Below are 20,000 nucleotides of genomic sequence, written 5' to 3'. Positions count from 1 at the left end.
ATCTTCAACATTTCTGAGTTTGTTCCCAACACAGCAGAAATCATTTCATGGGCATCAACTTCAAAGACCTGACTCAACGGCTGCCATATATGGTTGATATTCTATTCCTTCTTCTTCTAGTTTAACAACCGATCTGGAAACATTTTTGGAAAAAAAAGAACTTTTTTTTATGGATTTGTTGTAGGTATAACGGCCATTTCTTTTCAGAGGCACTGATGACTGAGTCTGCTCTCTGCAACCATTAAGATGCCAGAGCTAATGTAGTTGAGGCCTTGTTTGGATTGAACCATTGTTGCTTTTCACAGCAGGGGCTAAAACAGAGCAGGAGCCTGTGAGAGAGAGAGAGAGAGAGAGAGAGAGAGAGAGAGAGAGAGAGGGAGAGACTGGCACTTTGGAGAGGGCCCCAGAACACACAATGACTCACTGGGTGGGGTCCGCAGCGCAGAGGAAATTCTCCCTGACAGTGACTTGAATAAAAAGCACATAACATCTCCATTTACTGCTCTCGTTTAGATTATCGTTTTTTTTCCCCCTCATTTTTTTCAAGTGGTCTCATAATTTAGTAACTGCAAAGGTGTTTTTTACGTTTCTTGCCCTGCTGTTCCTGATGCAGGGATACGGATATGGTGAGTTCCAAGTCTAAGTTGTTTATTTTTATGTCTATGCTGGCTGATATGTTAGCTTTTGGCTAGCATTGTGAGTCCAGTTCAAACATGAGATTTCCTCAACTCTGAGTGCAGAGGGAGAAGAGGTGGTCTGAGGCAACTGATACAGTATCTGCAGTGAGATGGGAAGAGGTGGTGGTGGTGGTGGTGGTGTTGGTGGGGGGGGGGGGGGGGGGGCACAGTTGATGGGTGTAGAATCTACTCTGCACTGCACTGGCACTATCGAGATGACACAGACCCTCACCTGCCGACTGAACACCCTCCCCTTGAGTCCACACACTCACACACACACACACACACACACACACACACACACACACACACACACACACATAAACAGATACTCTTTCTCTCTCTTTCTCTCTCTCTCTCACACACACACACACACACACACACACGCACACACACACACATGAACACATACTCTCACTCTCTCACACACATAGAGACACACACGTAGAGACAAAGGGCCCCATACTGAATGCAAGGAGCACCCCATGCTGTGTGACAGGCAGCTGAAGACCTTTTATCGCAGTGCCAGAGAGGAAGCCTGTCTCTGGCTGTGCCTTGCTGATATGAAACTGTGTTACATCCTCTCCCCAAACGCCACCATTCATGCCATGGGGCCTGGCCCAGGTGAGAACACCTGAGGCACAAAGAGAGCGAGCGAGAGAGAGAGACAGAGAGAGAGAGAGGAAGAGAGGACTGTTGCCGGAGAGATAGCCAGACCCCCCCCCCCCTCCACACACACACACACACACACACATACACACACATACATACACACACACAGTCACACACACACAATGCAGCTCAGAGCTTCATAAAAAGTAGGATACCAAAAAATAACAGACTTAACTTCTATCTCCTAAACTTTGTCAGCATACACACCTGCATATATATCAAGTTTCCAACTGCAGAATTGAGAAGATACTGTGCTGATGCGGTTAACCATGCAACCAAACAACTGACAGTATTCCGTTATTTCTCTACAGTTGCTAAAGGGAAGTTTTGTCATATTGACTTTTGGAACCTTCAGTCTACAAACAGCAATTACAGTAAGCGACGTGTTAAAACCAGCCGCTCGCTCCCTTCTCTGCACCCTGGATCTGCGCTCTCCTGCACCCACGGGTGCCACTGGGCGGCCCACACAGTGCCACAGCGCTCCCTACTCAGCCTCACTCCTGACCACCTCGTAATCACCACCACCTGCCAGTCACCCTACTACCACTGCTGCCCACATACAGTAGGCTACAGGGCAAAAACCTAAAAAGAAAAAAAAAACTACACAATTATTGAATGCGGGATAATGCTCAGAGAAGCTGGGGGAGTGGGGTGGGGTGGAGTGGAGTGAGAGGGCAGGGGGGAGGTGGACAGACCTTGAGGTAATAGTAGCATTAACTGCATTTTGTAATGATGAGCAATGTTCTCCTTGGTTTAGCTGAGCACAACTCCATGAAAATCTACAACTCCAAAGTCCAATGAATAATTCCAAGAATTCAATGTAGCTTTTGGGGGTATTGAGGGCAGGGGGGTAGATGGAGGAAGAATGCTGTAATGGGCTCAGTGGGTTAAGAGATGAGGTAATTTATCTTTTTAAAAATGTTCTTAATGGGTATTGGATAAGATTGATCATTTTGTAATGAGAAACCAGAAAAGTGAAAGCACGACAAGCCAAAGATTATGGAGCAAATGAATTGAAAAAAAGTGAAAAAAAAAATCAACAGAATAGGAACACGTGGATTTTGAACTAGACGACATGAACACAAAGGTTTCTCATTCCATGGCACAGTTTGGTACCTGCCAGATCGCAAAAAATGGATGACAGCTTGAACAGTTTGTCCAAGTCCCTTCAGCGCACAGACATATAATGTTTGGAAAGGTCTCCCTTGCGTGGGGGAGAAAAAACAATGTCTCAAGCTGATGGGAGAAGAAAACGTGAGCCCTCCTCCCAATGTGCTCTGCACTCGCGGCTCCCTCAAACAAGAACAGGCCCGAGTGGTGACCTCAGAGGCACCCCGTGCTTGAGCTTGAGGTCGTAAGCCTTGTCTACACACACAGAGGGGAGCGGATATTGGGAGGGGAAGTGTGGGGTGGGGTGCAGGAGGCGTGGGGGTAGGGGGGTGGGGGGGTGGCGTGAGTGGGGAGAGGGATTGGGTGTGGCCCAGGTGCTCGCAAAAAGACTCCAGCCGAACTTGAGCCCTGCAGCTGACCATTTGAAACAATGACGTCCTCCCCTTAAAACGCCCAGCCAGCTAATCTCCTGTACCTCTGGGGCTAGACCAACTCTCTCTCTCTCCCTCTCTCTCTCTCTCTCTCTCTCTCTCTCTCTACCCCTCCTTCTCCTCCTTTCCTGCAGCGGCAAACATGCTTTTCATTAGAGCACAGGTCTCGACAGAGAGAGAGCGAGAAAGAGGGATGGGGAGGGAGACAGAGGAAAAGATGGTGCAGGTGCAAAGAGCCAGCTGTCTCCTGGCAGACGGAGTGCCAGGCCATACAGCCGTCAACACCGTCCGTCAGCAACTGACGTCCCAGAGAGTTGGGTTACACATAGTGCTTTCACATAAGCCATTGGCAGGGGTGCTTTCAGTGTGCTTTATGCGTTTTGTCAGTAAAATTGTGATCAATCTGTTCCAGGCTAACCCCCCCTGCATCGAAAGAAATTCCGATCCAAGGCTCCGTAATTCCCAAGGTCAAAAACACGACTGGCGTCAATGTGAGTGTATGTGGGTGTGACCTGCTAAAAGTGATTTATCGGAAATCGCATTCCATATGCTGACACTGAATAATATCATAATCATCGCGAGGCCATCAGTGGCAGAGTACCTTTTGTATTATTAACAACCGTATTCAGTGGAAAACAATATTATTGATGGCGCTTAAGCTAGTAGAGGGAAAGGCTGCCTGCCACATTTCTATTTTCTTTTGGGATGAAAACATTCCTAAACAGAAAATAATACACCGACTATCTCAGGTCCAACGTCTCTATTTTACCAGTAATTTTACATCTGCAGAATTTTGCTGTTTTTAATTAAGCAGAGCAGTAAAAATGCTTATCAACGTCCTGTTGCACAGACTTACTGGCACAAAAACATCCCCATAAAAATCAGTTTAAGCTCCCAAGTATTATCTGTGCATACCGAAAGAGAAAGGCCGCTGGCAAATCTCCAGCTAATAAAACATCATTGCGCCAGTGAGCAAAGACAGAGAGGAGGGAGACAAGGGGGGTGGGTGGCTGGGGGGGCGGCAAATATCCTCTGTGGCTCCGATCCTGCCGTCCGTTAGTTAAGAAATTGGCAGACATTCTGTTCCAGCAGTTGTCGGCTATTCAGGACTATTTCCATCCTCCACCGATGCTCCATCTTAATTCTAAAGCCCATGTTAACCCTGATTCTTTGTCTTTTAAAACAGTTGGCTTTTTCTTAATTTCCCAGTCAATTATGAGCTCTGCTGCAGTCTATTCATATTATAAGGCACTATGATGAGGGTGTACAGCCTAAAAATGCAAAATTCAACAGCGGCTCTCACCATCAGCCATTAGATTTGCATAAAAACACACATTCCACCAAGGCTGCCACATTTGTCATCAAGAAATTTACACTTAGCATGCGCCTGCATCTAAAGCAGCTTAGCCAAGCCGATAACGCATACATTATCTCCGTATGCACACTCCCACTGGGCATCAAACCCTCGCACTCAATTCCTGATAGTGCTTCGCTCCGCCAACCAAGTCAACTAGGAAAGCAAGGAGGCAGACGAAGGAAAGAACAGCACAAACGTATATATCATACTTGTGCATGAAGTGAAGCGCTAGACTTATTTCCGCCCAAACCTTTTGAGGCAAATGTCCATTACAGCTGCTGGGAGACTCAGGGTGGGGGGGCACGGGGTGGGGGTGTTTGGGGGAGTGTGGACGGCAGGGCCCCATGTGTCTGTCTCCGTCCGCCACTCCAAAGCAATTTTCCCGCCGAGCCGCACGAGGAGAAATCGATAGCTCACAATGCTGATTGCTCTACAGAGGAAATAGAGTTTGTATTGTTTCTCAAAGACAAATGTAGGCTTCGGGCAAGATAAATGGCATTTCAGCTCGAGTGAAAAGCCTTAACTGAAAACTGCTTCAGTTGTTCATTGGGCTCTGGCTGACGTGCAGTGTCACTGGCCCGAGCTCACCTCTCTCGCCCCTTTCTCTCTCTCCCTCTCTCCCTCTCTATCTCCCACTCCACCCTCTCCTCTTCTGGCTTCTCTCTTTCTCTGCCTGTCTGTTGCAAATCCACCCGCCACCACCCACATAGCGCCTTGGTGGTGCTGCTAATCGAAAGTTCCCTCTCCCTCCCTCTCCCCCTCCCTCTCCCTCACCCTCACCTCTGCACCACATCAGCCGACTCTCTCCTCTGCTTCCTCCTCCTCGGTTAATCTGATTGTCACATCCTGTGAGCGCCGACACTATCGCTATCACTGCTCGGCCCCCTTTTCTTTCTCAAACGAGCCGAGCTAAATTCTGGCTAAATAATGCATCTCGCAGAGCCTCACAAAACTAGGCATTGCATGCTTAACCACACAAGTCCACTAACTGGAATGAACAGGCCTTCAATCGAAAGGTTATTCAGGTAATGACAAAAAAGACAACGTGTGTGTGTGTGTGTGTGTGTGGATCCCCTTTCTGTCAGTGGGTCTGCCGTCTACGTGCCCAATTTGGAAAAAATCACGCTAGTGCAGTAAATTTAATCATGGAGGTATAACTGAGGTGGAAAAAATAATGTTGCCATAATCCATAAGACTCCTTAGTTTTATGTATTAGAGTCGGTAAATGTTTAGCACACCTTTGAGGCAACGCATTATGGCCTGACCTCATTGTTTCCTCCCTGTATATGGTCTTTCTCTCTCTCTCTCTCTTTCTCCATTTGTCTCTCTCTCCCTTTCTCTCTCTCTCTCTCTCTCTCTCTCTCTCTCTCTTTCTATCACACCCATACACACACACACAATGATGAGAGAAAGAAATACTGCACATAAAAACATAAAAAAACACCCATAACACCTACAGTAGTCATAGAACACACGGAAAAACACCCACAACGCCTACACTTGCAACATCCACAACTGCCCCAACCACACACACACACACACACACACACACCACCGCCATGCACACAGCTCTCTCTTTCTCACATACACAAAGAAATCAACCATCTGCACGTAGCACTACTAGCAGTGACTCCACCAAGATGTTGTTATCAGACACACAGCACATAGCTTCCCAGCCATGTGCAGGCAGGCAGGCAGGCAGGCAGGCAGGCCTCTGAAGAGTGAAATAATGGCACTTGAGGGTGAGCGCATTTACAGAGTCATTCAGTGTTCTAACTTTGAAGAGAGCGGGGCAGTTGCTGAGAGACAGGCAATCCTAGAAGAAACAAAGAGAGAGAGAGAGAGAAAGAGAGAGAGAGAGAGAGAGAGAGAGAGAGAGAGAGAGGGAGAGAGAGAGAGGCTGGGAGACAGCGAAGGATTCAGAGATAGAGAGGAACAGAGAGAAGGGAAGAGAGAGAGAGTGGGAGGGGGTGCAGAGGGGATTGGGGTGGATTGAGACAAAATGAGAGCTAGAGAGAGGAAAAGAGAGACAGAACAAGAAAGAGAAAGAGAAATACAGCGAGAGAGAGAGAGAGATAGGGAAGAAAGAGAGAAAATTAAAAAGAGAGAGAGATAGGGGAGAAAGAGAGAAAATTAAAGAGAGAGAGAGAGAGAGAGAGAGAGAAAGAGAGAGAGAGAGAGATTGGTTGGGCAGTGCAGGGAGATTATGGCATACTAATCCTGTATCAGCTTCCCATGTGTTGGAGCACTCCCAGCACATGACTCATTATGTGAGGAAAAGTCTGTAAATGACAGATTAGAGCCAGAGCGGAGGGCTAGAGAACGCACTTCAGACTTTTTACTAGAACTTTCCTCACAGCTGTGGCACTTTTCTTCTCCCCTGGATTTGTAAGTTTTTTTTCTCTCTCTCTCCCTTTCAAAAAGCACGATGAGCGATTACGCAAGTTGAAAACAAAGAGGTTGTCAACGCCGTGTTTGCCGCATGAAGGTGTTGTGTATGGACGGAGCAAAACAAGAGGCGCAAACGGAGAAAAAAACAAACATCTAATCGTGGTCAGGTCACGGGGTCATGCGTGAACTCGTAACGGGTTTTGGAGGAGAAGAGGATAATTTAGAAGATGTGGCCGAGGCTTAGCATGCTGGCCAGTGTGTGACACACCGTGAAGAGAGCCGATGAACCTTGACCCCTGTCCCGTAAAGGACCCTTGCCCTCTCTTCACCTCTGACCCCAGTGGAGGCTCTTTCCATGCACTCAGTCATCCACACACTGTCAAACTCCCACTCACGGCCCACAGCCCCTCTCCAACACCTGCAGACCAACAGCCACACCGCTGCCTTAACTGGAGCCGCTCATTCCATCGAAACATAACGTTCAATCCTATCCATTTAGATTTAGACCACTTGTAGTTCATTTCAGTGAGCCCTCTACCTCATGGATCTCTAGCTATGCATTCTCTATGTATGTGCACACAAAAACATCAAGACTCAAAACACATCTTACAGTGTTTATAGCACATACGATTCCAATTGACCACGGGGACCAGCGTTTGAGTTGGGCCCGGGTCATTTCCTGACCCCACCCTACAGTATCTCTCTCTCTCCAACCCACTTCCTGTCACTCTCCTCACTGCCCTGTCACAACAAAAGGCATGAAAGCCCATCAGCAATATGACTCAAATCTGATGCTCATGCATTCCTGGCACTGCAATAAGGAAAGTCAAAGTGGTGAAATACACTGCTCCAGTCTATCCACAGTGTTGCTTCAGTAGCCCTGAAGGATGGGTGTATTTAACTCGCTGCTGAGATCAACCATCAACAATCTTTCGCCAGCGCTGAGCATTGTTTTAAAAAATCAAACAAAAGCAACTTGCAGCATTGCAGTGTACTGTATCAGCTTCTCGGCTACATCTTCCCCTCTGAGAATGTAAACGCTTCAGCGTTTCAGCACGGCTGTGATACCGCAGGTCCCTCGGCTCACGCCGCACGAGCCGAGAAACATCTGTGCCGCGTAATGCCGCGGTGAAAGCAATGATATGATTGGTGAGAGGTGGTGGGAATCTGACAGAGACTATGAGGACCGAAACGTGGTCCGTGTAACAACAACATGGAAGTGTTTATATCGGCGGACAAAGTGGCGTGTCCGCATTCTCGTGTTTTGAGCTCTTTGGGAATCCAGCGGATGACGTTTTGCTCAAAACAACTAAATCGTCATCCAGATATACAACTCAGTTTTTATGGGCTCTCTGAAAAAAGGACCCCCTGAGCTCAGAACTGACAGCCCTGACAAAGCACAGCTCAGATGGAGAATTCTGAGCTGCACTAAAACACAACCACCTTTCCCATTCACTCAAACTCATCTCCCTACAGCTGCCCCCAGTCACACAACACACTTGCATGCAGGCCAGATTATGGTGTGGTACTTTCTACGGAGTCATATTCCACCAGTGGGTTATTTCAACATCAAACATAGCCTTAGCCATCTTTATCAAGACTTGTTCTTCGGCGAGAGGCGTGTGGATGGTACTCTGTGAAGGCTTGCCGGGGATCTATCACCTTAGTGGGCTGTTTTAATTCTCTTGCGCACATAAAGCCATTTCCAGTAATTTGAGCCTAATCTTTATGCTCCCTTGTCTGGCCTGGAACACATTTGCAATTCTGCGGTGTACCTCTGAGAATGTCAGCGTGAGTGTGTGTCCGTGTGTGTGTATGAGTCTGTGTATGTGGGGGGGGGGGTGTTTGGAGTGTGTGTCCGTGTGTGTGTGTGTGTGTCGGGGGGGGGGGGGGTGGATGTGTATGAGTGTGTGTGTGTGTGTGTGTGTGCGTGTGTGTGTGTGGTTGGATGGATGCGTGTGGGTAGAATGCACTTACCGCACTGAAGCTGGGGAAGAGACTGACCCCTGACGGGGGCTCGAGGGAGAAGGGCAGGAACTGCTTAATGCCCAGGGCAGACTGCATGGCAGTGGGGAGGGGCGGCCGCATCAGGGTGGGCAGAAGGGTGCCCTGACATGTGTTACCTGCATTAGTCACACAGAAGCAGACACACACACACACACACACACACACACACACATACACACACACAAGCATACAAGCATACAAACACAGACAGACACACACAGAAACATGCTGGAGTAAGGCAGAAATTCAGGCCACACTGGGAGAAATATTGGATATACTTAAAATGAAAATATTTTAAGTACTCTCTTATGAATAACAAAGAGGAAGGTGTATTTCCGTGAATACACACTTCCCACTGTGTTCATTTATAATATAATAAATGCATAATGCCTGGTAAGATAAATAATGCCTTGTTAGCTAGACATAACATCATGCTTTATTAAGCATATGTTTATTGCCATTTACTGCCATCGATGTCCTGCACCGAAAAGCATTATGCAGAGTGTATTAAGCATTTACTCTATAATGCCCAATACACATGACCTAAGACTCATACATTATGTATTGTGTGGTGCCATGCACCGTGAATGCATCCATTATGCATTATTATGATGACGATGGCCATCAGTGAGTCTCAAGTACAAAACACACCACATCAGAACGATAAAAGAAAGACAAACATCAGAATAAGAAAGAGCCGGTGGCCCCATCAAGTGTTAGTGTGTGTGTGTGTGTGTGTGTGTGTGTGTGTGTGTGTGTGTGTGTGTGTGTGTGTGTGTGTTTGTACTTAATAGTTAATTACTTGATTAGTACAATGCACGTAGGGAAGTAGGCCTACGTGTTATAACAGGTAAAAAAAACATTACAGATCTGTGTCATATGTTTGTGAGTCTACCTCCATAAGAAATGCATTGGTCTAAAACCCTTATATGTGACCCTGTAAAGCGGAACCAGTCGTTTCGGTAAAATTAATTAAATTAAGTTATTGTGCTCACGTGAACGGCCATAAACTAAGCTTTCCAACGATATCTATATCGAGGGTATCACACAAACTATCGCTAAGATAACAGCATCCAAAGTTGGCATGGTTCTCCTGTCACGATATGCCAGAAGAGGAGAAATCACCTTTTTAAGCAGCGCGTGCACAACGGGAATGACAGCAAATGTGTTGAATCTTCGCCGGGTTTAACAGTCAAAACGTATGTTTTTCCGTGAAATGCGTTCACGATATGAAACTGTAGACTGTATACAGTCGAATGAGGCGAAAACGTGAAATTCAACATTTTAACCCGGAAGTTTGTTATTGTTGATTTTCTCAAAATAACGTTGTGCGCAAAACGACTGATTTCGCTATGAATGGTCACATATTATAATCAATCAAGCAATCAAGTAATTAAGCACATTGTACCTAAAAATATGTTTTTGATTATACCTTAATCACAGAAAAGGTTAATCCTTTGTTTTTAAAAAGAATCCACATAATTGTTTAGACCCTGTAGCCAATAATAAACCTGGCAATGGCTCACATGAGAACATGAGAACATTTCAGGAAAACATTGCACTTTTTCACAAGTGTGCTAATCCGCACTGAAGTGCTTCCATTAACCCAGAGCACATCTCCAAGTGTAGGTTTTCAACAGCAGCTACTACTGACTGAAATGTACATACACACGCGTATGAAAACTCACAGCCACGGTTGCATCAAACTGGCGCCACATTCACTTGCAAGATGATTTGTCTTGTGGGTGCGAGGATGGTACGACCACAATGGCTTACAAACAGACTTGTCAAACGGACATTAGATGAGAGAGATGACTGACAATCTTCTCATCCTTTTGTCATGGTTTTTCAACAATAATATATGGTTATTAATTTATATATTATTACATTACATATTATATGCAACACTGGAAAAAAATAACTGACCCTATTTACGAAAAATTATTGTGGTAACAATTTCCACCTAATGCCTTTAGGTACATTTTTAGGCAAATTGTACTCACATTTTCCAAGTGTCCTTTACTATAACACTGTACATTTTGACAAGTTGACTATACTTCAAAATTGTATGCAAACTCACTCCTTTTAAGTGAACACAGCTTGTATATTCTGAGTAAGTAACATTTACTGTAATAAGCTTACACTTTTTAAGTGAACAGTGAACTTGTTCATTATACTTAATTAGCTCATGGTTTTTAAGTAAATGCAACTTGTTTTTTCTGAGTAAATAATACTTTATCAGCTCACATTGTCAAGTGTGTGGTTGAGTTTACAAAGATTTTTGAGTTCTGCAAACTCAAGTTTTATGAGTTTCACATGTAGATTTTGTTCCCAGAATGCCACAGTCCCAGTCAACATATTCTTAAATATATCACATATAAAACCTTACTGAAATGTTATCTTGAAATAAAATACAACTGAGTGACAGTGACAAGAAAGGCTATACTGTTGTGGTCATGTTATCATGTAATTGTTTATTGGTGCCACAAACCATCAAGTAGATGACCATCCACAACAACTCAATCCTGCATAGAATATAACTCTTTGCAGATTGCATGCTCAAGTCAAATTTCAGTATCCCAGTACTGATGATGTGCAGTCTGTAAAAGCTTATAGGGTTATTTTGAGCCAAAAAGGAACATGTGTGCACAAATTGATGTGCATCAATATCAACTTCCTTCACAACTACTATTTCAGTTGGTTCAGTGTAAGCAGGGGGAGGGGTTGGTCTAAGGCCCCTGCACTGCCAGAAAACACTCCTTGCAATGCAATAACACCATATATTAGCCCATTTCGCACCGCACCCAAGAAGAAGTATGTCTACTCTCTAGAATGTCCATATATTTTATAATGGTCTTCTCCTCAGTGGTAGTCCTGACAATACTCGGAAAATCCCTTACACTGTCATTTTGCTCATTAGTTGTTCTATGACATACTGTAGACATCCTAAAAAGCCACAATAAAGAGAATAAATATTATATACAAGAAACTAACACTTACCCATAATCCCTAACTGCTCCAGTTACTGTAGGACCATAATTTACCAATTTACACCCCCCCCCCCCCCCCCCCCCCCCCCCAACACACACACACACACACACACACACACACACACACACACACACACATACACGCACACCCCTGCCTGTCCTGTTCTTCCGTTTGTCCTGTCTTATATGTCTTATATGTTGTGTATCTTATATGTCACTATGCCTGCATGGAGAAATTGCCCCTCAGCGATAAATAAAGTTTTTTTTAATTGAATTGAATTGAATTGCTATTGAGTTGACTTCAAAATCAAAGTTGAAACACTGTCAAGTTGAAAATGAGCTCTCTGCTCTGACATCTGCTGAAGCCATGGTAGGTCCTGTGTCTTGTAATCTGAAGGTTGTGAGTTCAAACCTCACATGAGGAATAATGCTTTTTTATCAACAAATTGGGTTTTACAGTGTAGAAAATCCACGTACACTTTACATAATATGTTACGTTATTATAGTAAAGGACACATGGAAAATCTGAGTACAATTTATTTAAAAACAAATAGGTGGAAATTGTTACCACAATTATTTTGAGTAAATAGGATCAGTTACTTTTTAACAGTGAAGAATTGCTAACAATTGCCCCCCCCCCCCTCCCATGGAGTGTCTTACTGTACATGCATTTGAAGTAATACAATGCTTGTTTCGATTTCTGTTGTACAAAAGAGTCAGTTGCATGCAAATGACAAAAAAAAACAGCAAAAAAAGGAAACAAGCATTTTATTCTAAATACGAGTAAAAAGTCAAGCCTTTCATCTTCTGAGTGCCACGTGAGTCATCCTCCTTTTTCGTTTCCCCCCCCCCTGCTCTAACGCAGTCATTAACGTCAGGGGAGGACTTGATAATTACACGGGCTGAATGAGCGCCGTGGAACTGGAGCACCGGAGGAGAAGCATGGACGGAAGACGGAGAGAGCAGGAGAGACGCAAAAAAAAAAAGCCGCTGGGAGAAACAAAAGTAAATAGCTTTACTCGCTTTTATTATCGTATGAGTAAGAGCCTGTAAAGTAAAGAGAGGGGAGAGTTGTGTGTGTGTGTGTGTGTGTGGTGGTGGTGGGGGGGGGTGCAGTTACATGGCCTGAATTAAAAACAGCAGAGAGGCCGTTTCAACACCAGCATCAGTGAATGGGCGCACGGGCCACATACTTCCAAAACACCGCAAGTTATAGAAAGCCGTTAATGGGAACCATAGGACAACTGCCCGTCCAAGCGCGCAGAAAAAAAAGGGGGGGGGGGAGAAAATCGATGCCAGCATGGGGCTTAAAAGCAGCATGCCTTGTATCAAAACAGCCGCTCCAGAGACAAATAAAAACACACAATGGCTCTGCTGCTCCGACCCTCGGGCGATGGGAGGGTGAATAAAGAGGGAACGAGTCGTATAAAAAGAATGGGGAGGGAGGGTAAAGAAGGAGAACGCAGCGGCACTGTTACACCCATGTCTTGGAATGCCACATGCCTGGGTGAACCACATGCCTGCATGTTCAAGAGGGGGCATGTTTAAGCTCGATTTCCTTAACACCCCCCCCCCCCTCCCCCCCCTCAATCAGTTCCCCTCCTACGCTCGGAACCCCCACTCCAACACCGACACCACCTCCACCACCACCCCCATCCATTCAACCCCTCGGCCCTCACTCCTCGGGCCCTCCCTGAAGTGTGAATTATGCCTCTGCGGCTGTCAGGAAAACAGCGTTCGAGACGCAGCCAAAACACGTGTGAGTGACAGCATTGTTGGAGGGCTCGGGGAAGGGGAGTGCACCGGGCAGTGGACAATGGACTCCCAGCCCAGACAGACACACACACACACACACACTCACACACACACACACACACACACACACACACACACACACACACACACACACACACACACACAGAGAGAGATGCAATTCAATTCACATGCAATCCAATACTGCGGTACAGCTGCAATGGGCCATCACACCAGAGACTTTTTGGCTGCCGCTCTTTTCTTTTTCCACGACTAACCTCCTCGTGAACTTCAATCATAAAAGGTTTACAGCGCATTCACGCGGCCAGCGCATAAATATCGACTTGGACGGCGAGCGAGCGGCGTTCGCTTGTTAAGGCACTAATAAGCTGACATGTGCAACACCTTGCGCAACCTTGGAGGCCCGGTCATGGGGAGAGTCTGCCGAGAGATGAAGCTAGTAGAGTGTGAAGCTAGTAGAAAGTGTGAGAGGGAGAGAGACAGAGAGAGAGAGAGAGAGTGGGGGACAGAGAGAAAGAGAGAGAGAGAGAGAGCGAGAGAGAGAGTGATGGGGGAGAGAGAGAGAGACAGAGAGAGTGGGGTCAGACAGAGAGAGAAAGAGAGAGAGAGAGAGAGAGAGAGAGAGCGCATGTTTCAGGTTTCTGGCCTGAGAGTCTATTTGTGGGCCGACAGCATGCTTTCAGACAGGATGGACTTCAACTCTAATCATCTCGTAATTCATGATTTTTTTTTTTTCATTTTTCAATCTCAGTGTCGAGTTTAAGTGTGGGTGAGTGCGTGTGTGAATGTGTGAGTGTGTGAGTACACGTGTGTCTGTGTACAGTATGTGTGTGTGTGCGTGTGTGTGAGTAATCTTCTTTCAAAACAAGCCCAGTTGAGACTATACATGCCATACCAAAGCAGTACGTAACACAGTATGTGCCGTGAAAAAATAAAAACAAACGTCTCACTGGCAAATCCGATTACTTCAGGACACCAAAACCCTTTGTGAAGCAAATAGCGCACACATTCCAAGACATGAGTGAGCGAGGCCGAAATCCGAAACAGTCTCACTTGAAAACATGTCTCTTTGGACTTGCGCGATACATCATCAAACGCAGACGTGCACCCACATGAACCTGGCGATGGCGTTAATCACCGCCTCGCTCGGCCCGGCGAGGTCCGCCACGACGACGGAGGTGACCTCAGCGCCGACACCTGGAGAGCAGGCCACCGCTTTACGACCCGAAGCCTCCAAACCTCTCCCACTCTATCTGCTCTCCTCAAAGTCAAGGGTCAGAGGTCAAATACACCTCCTAAAAGGGGTTGGTTAACCCTTTCAAAGCGGCGAAACGCCCCCACTTCGGTCCGAGAAAACACACAGATTGAGCCTACTCAAGCCAAGCCAAACAGATGTCCCGCACATGCATCCTTTCAAAAGTTCACAAAGTAGATTAATTTTATGAAATGTCAAAACAAAATTTACTGCCACTGTCTTTACAGCTCAAGGGAATAAAACGTGCCTTATCCACATTTACTTGCCCATGAAAGTAAGGCAAGGTAATGTAAAGGAAGAGAGGTGTCTGTAAAGTGAGTGTGTATGTGTGTGTGTGTGTGTGTGTGTGTGTGTGTGTGTGTGTGTGTGTGTGTGTGTGTGCCGGGTGCCTGCAGGGTCTGTGTAATGACAGACTGCCGTGCTTGAAGTGACGCACATCTATAAGTTTCTCCAGCTGCCAGAATAGAGAGGCACAGGCTCTGAGCTTTTGGCTGAGGGCACAGAGCGGAGAGAGGGAGAGAGAGAGAGAGAGAGAGAGAGAGAGAGAGAGAGGGAGAGAGAGTGAGAGAAAGGGAGAGAGAAAGAGGGGCAGAGAAAGAGAGGGAGAGAGAGAGAGAGAGAGCACTGCATATGTCCGATGCTGCCCCCCCCCATCCACACACACACACACGCACACACACACACACACACACACACACACACACACACACACACACACACACACACACACACACACACACACACACACACACACACACACACACACACACACACACACACACACACACACACACACACCTCCAAGCTCCATCCCATCAAACAACACCCACAAGCACAGAGGTCAGTCTGCCTCAGAACAAGCTTTCGGAGTGCTGGTGGTCAACTCCAATCTGTGACTCACACACCAGTTAAGTGTGGCTGCGATAAGACAGAAGGAGAGAGACAGTGTATATATGTGTGTGTATGTATGTGTGGAGAGAGAGAGAGAGAGAGAGAGAGAGAGAGAGAGAGAGAGAGAGGGGGGGGGGTAGAGAGAGAGAGCAAAACAGAAAGAGAAACTGAAATGATGCTTTTGAGTGCATGTTTGCCCACTGAGTAAAAGCGTGATAAAGAAAGAGAGAGAGAAAGAGAGATAAAGAAAGAAAGAAAGAAAGAAAAGGAGAGAGAGAGCAAGGGATAGTGAAAGCGAGTAAACGAGAAAGATGCCCATGGCGGCGTCTAGTTTTGGGCTCTCCGATGTGCCTGTCATCCTAAAAAGCTTCTGGTCCCGGGGTTGTGTGTTGAGCAGGAACACGAGGGGGGGAAAAAAAAAACGTCTGGAGGACAAAGATGGAACGTTAATAATTAATTGACATCCGCACAGCACTGCCGCCCACCTCCCCCTGCAGCGCACTTTCACTCGTCCCGATCCCGACGTTTCTCTTCAACACGGCCAGACGGAGCAAGGACAGAGTCCGCCAGAGCCAAGACAAAAAAAAAAAAAAAGAAATTAAATAATGATAACGATAAAAAAAAATCTTCTCTCCCCATCTGTCTCCCCCCACTATCTCTGGGAGAGAAAATATACAATCTCGCCAGAAAGAATGACGTCTAAAATAGAAGACGTCTAAAATATGCCGATGTCTCAGAAGTCCGTTATTAAATGTAAAGCAATATGCGCACACACACGCGCACACACACGCGCACACACACACACACACACACACACACACACACACACACACACACACATACACACACACACACACACACACACATATACACACAAGTCCTGTTAGTGTTTCTATATTGAGTGTAAAACCAGAGTGTTCTGATAGATTCCTGCTTCTATATTACAATGCAAAGCACTGAATGGGCAGACAGATAGGGCAACAGGATTTTCAGACCAAAGACCATTAGAAACATGAGAAAACCATTAGAAACATGAGAAACTTCTCCAGTTCTCCGTCGTCCCTCATTGAGTTGCAGTTGAAATTGAGCACAAATGAAGACTTGGTTCACATTTCCACATTACAGTATATTCTGCTCGTGGACACGAATGCGTTTCTGAAATTGAAACGCTGCCACTCGCCAATTTGTTTGAGGTTGTTTTCATGATGTAAACGCGAGAAGCGTCACGTGACTCTCTCGCGGTGGAGTACGCCGCTGGTTGGCACAGCTGCCGAGCGCCACGATCCAACAATCACTTTCCCACACTACTCTGCAATCTGAGGTTAACCGAAACAGCCATGTTGGGCGACCCTTAGACAACCACCTCAAAACCACAACCACGGCACACTCGGAGCGGCTAATACCCCTGCCATTAGTCATGTGTCATTACGGCGTAAAAGACGGTCCAAAACCGGCACGGTCCAATCCCTGAAACCGTTCGCAGGCGCTTGCGTAACCCGAGCGCCTCGCGTCTGTCGTCGGCACGGATGTTCTCAACGTCCTGCCCCTGGAAAAAAATCTTTCGCTCCATTTGCGAAAACGCCGCCTGCAGAAATGTCAGGTGTATTTTTCAAAGTAATTAAAAGGAAGAAAATCGATTTTGTGAGATTAGATTTTTTTTTTTTCACACCGCGCCATGGGCAAATAAGAAATAGCAGGTAAGGAAATTGCGCACGTGATCAGGTATCCCCTTATGTTGCAGGAAATCTTGCAGGTGATGAGGGACTCACTTCAGAGGTGCAAGATTTTGTTTGGAGTCAGTCACTCACTCAAGCCTTCCCTCAATGCACTACAGGTGCCTGTCATAGTCCATTTGTGACCCATCTCTAGTGACCTGACACTTAGCTGTCAGATTACCTCCTTCAACATTTACCCACACGGGATACAGCACAGCGAGTCAACGATTCCCACATACTGTCATGGTCAAGCTCACTCTCATTAAAGCGACACACTATCCTCCAAAATTCCCCTACCCCACCCTCAGACACACACACACACACACACACACACACACACACACACACACACACACACACACTGAGCATCTAAGAGAAAAATTACAGCCTTTCATTCTGTGACACCTCAGAAAAAACGAATGCTATTTCCGCGCTTTTTTTTTTTACAGCTCTTGATTTTCTCTGCTGCATCCACATTCTTACATACCGACACAAACACACATACACACACACACACACACACACACACACACACACACACACACACACACACACACACACACACACACACACACACACACACACACACACACACACACACACACACACACACACACACACACACAGCGTTATCTCTCTTTATCTAAAGAACTCTTAAGCAACAGACCCGGTGCCCCTGCCCAGACCCTGGCCCTTCTGGTCTCGGGCTCTGCCGCCCCTTGTTTGGATTCTCTCCCTCATAAACACCCCAGAGAGTCTATAAAACATGCGGCGATGAAACCCAAACCCGAGACTTTCAAAAGACAACACGTGGGTCTGCTCTGTTTTACTTGGCTCCGCTGTGATGGATTGAACACAGTGGTCCCCCCGCGCACACACTCACACACACACACACACACACATGCATACACACACCCCATTCCCTGCACTGTAGCGCAGAGAAGCTTTTGGGTTACGTGTACCCCTGCCCCGTCATTCAGACACTCCAGCATACACACACACACACACACACACACACACACACACACACACAGATAAAGCACGAGTTGCACACTCACCCAGATACATGCTCTCCATAGCTCATGACGCTCTCAGAACTTCAGGTCCTCTGCGTGCTGCCGCTGTCAGCGTGTCCATGCGAGTCTGCCTGCGCATGTGTGTGTGTGTGTGTGTGTGTGTGTGCGCGCGTGTGTGAAAGACAGAGAGGGTCTCAGACTCTCTCTCTCTCTCTCTCTCTCTCTCTCGCGCTCCCTCCCTGTCTGTCTGTGTGTGGCTGTGTCACCACGCGGACTGTCTCAGCACTGATGGAGCTTACTCTCCCCCCTCCTTCCCTCTCTCTCTCCCTCTCTCTCACTCCCTCTTTCTTCTTTGTCAGTCTGTGACTGCTCTCTCTCTCTCTCTCTCTCTTTCTTTTCTCTGTTTACTGTCAGTAATTTCTCTCTCCCCTCCTACATATCGACTCTTCCTCTTTCTGTTCTACCTCTCACTTCTTCACTGAGTGCGGAGCTGGCCTCAGTGAGAGAGCACTTCTCCAACACATGCACCACACCACTGTATCTCTCCCACCACCCTCCCCCCGCTCCTCCTCCTCCTTCCTCTCTCTCTCTCTCTCTCTCTCTCGTCCTCCTCCTCCTCCCCCTCCTCCTCCTCCTCTTCCTCCTCCTCCTCCTCCTCCTCTCCTAAGCCGCTGGCTCCTTGGGGTGATTTCTCTCCAGCTGTAATCTGACTCCTCCTCGAGCGGCGCTCTCGTTGCCGTGTAGCCGCGGTGCGATCAGAGGCTCCGGCGAGAGAGCCGCCCGGCGCACGAGTGTTTCTGTGCTGCTCATTTGTATTGTCTGACTGTTACACCGGGCTTCCCTCTCTCTCTCTCTCTCTCTCTCTCTCTCTCTCTCTTACTCCCTCTCTCTCTCTCTCTTTACTTCTCTCTCTCTTTCTCTCTCTTTCACTTTCTCCCTCGCTCACTTATTCTCTCTGCCTTTAAGTGCAGAGACGGCAGAATGTAACACAACCCCTTGCACCACCTTAAAGCCTTGCGTATGTATGATGCATGTTATTGTATGAGTGAGTGTGTGCATGTAAGAGTGCCTGTGTTTCTGGTGTGTGTATGTGTATGAGTGAGTGTGCGCATGTAAGAGTGTCTGTGTGTGTGCGTGTATGTGTGTGTGTGCGTGTGTGTGTGTGTGTGTGTGCGTAGGTGTGTGTGTGTGTGTGTGTGTGTGAGGGGCTGCTGACTACGTGTGCATACTCTTGACCTCCACCCCCGGTGTGTGCCACTCTCTCCCAGATCCACTTTGATTGGTTCACTGTAATGCCAGCTGAAGGTCAGACAGCATTGACCGTTACAAAGCCACACCACACCTATTGACTACAAATGAGAAGCTTAGACATCAGGACCCCCCAAAAAAAAGAAAAAAAAAGAAATCCAGGAGAAGAGAGAGAAAAAAAAACGAGCGCATCTGCTGAATGACGTCAGCAGAGCACATGGTTGCTCAGGCGGCGACATATTTGGGATGGATCAGAACAGTCGCCTCCAGTTTGAATTTCAAAAAAAGACCCCCAACTGAAAAAAGAAGAAAAAAAAACCCCATAAAATCATTGAGCTCTCTGTGTCTCTGTCTCTCTGCACCCCCCTCTCTCTCCTTCCCTCTCTCTCTCTCTCTCTCTCCTTTTCTCCTCCCCACCCAAGGCTATTCAAATGGCAGACATTTTACATTGCACAGATGTTTTCAAT

General features: G+C 46.7%; 1 protein-coding gene across 4 annotated transcripts in view; it reads right to left on the bottom strand.

Annotated features, from left to right (window-relative positions):
• Positions 1 to 20,000, bottom strand: part of znf385d (zinc finger protein 385D) — a 45,954-nt gene that overhangs the window by 24,744 nt on the left and 1,210 nt on the right. For 2 of the 4 annotated variants that reach the window (XR_009939656.1, XM_062538738.1), the window contains exons 1-2: positions 18,328 to 18,816; positions 8,616 to 8,761 (exon numbers count right to left, since the gene is read on the bottom strand). Coding sequence is in view for 2 of the 4 variants with exons in the window: in XM_062538738.1 (XP_062394722.1) it covers positions 8,616 to 8,761; positions 18,328 to 18,346 (165 nt within the window). In the remaining 2 variants the exon portion in view is untranslated. Of the gene's footprint in view, positions 1 to 8,615; positions 8,762 to 18,327; positions 18,817 to 20,000 lie in introns of those variants that run through there. The other 2 variants (XM_062538739.1, XM_062538740.1) reach the window with 2 other exon arrangements.

Source organism: Sardina pilchardus, chromosome 6 (assembly GCF_963854185.1).
Source record: "Sardina pilchardus chromosome 6, fSarPil1.1, whole genome shotgun sequence".
NCBI lineage: Eukaryota > Metazoa > Chordata > Actinopteri > Clupeiformes > Clupeidae > Sardina > Sardina pilchardus.
The sequence above is the reverse complement of the archived record's forward strand: the minus strand, read 5'-3'. Positions and strand labels throughout refer to the sequence as shown.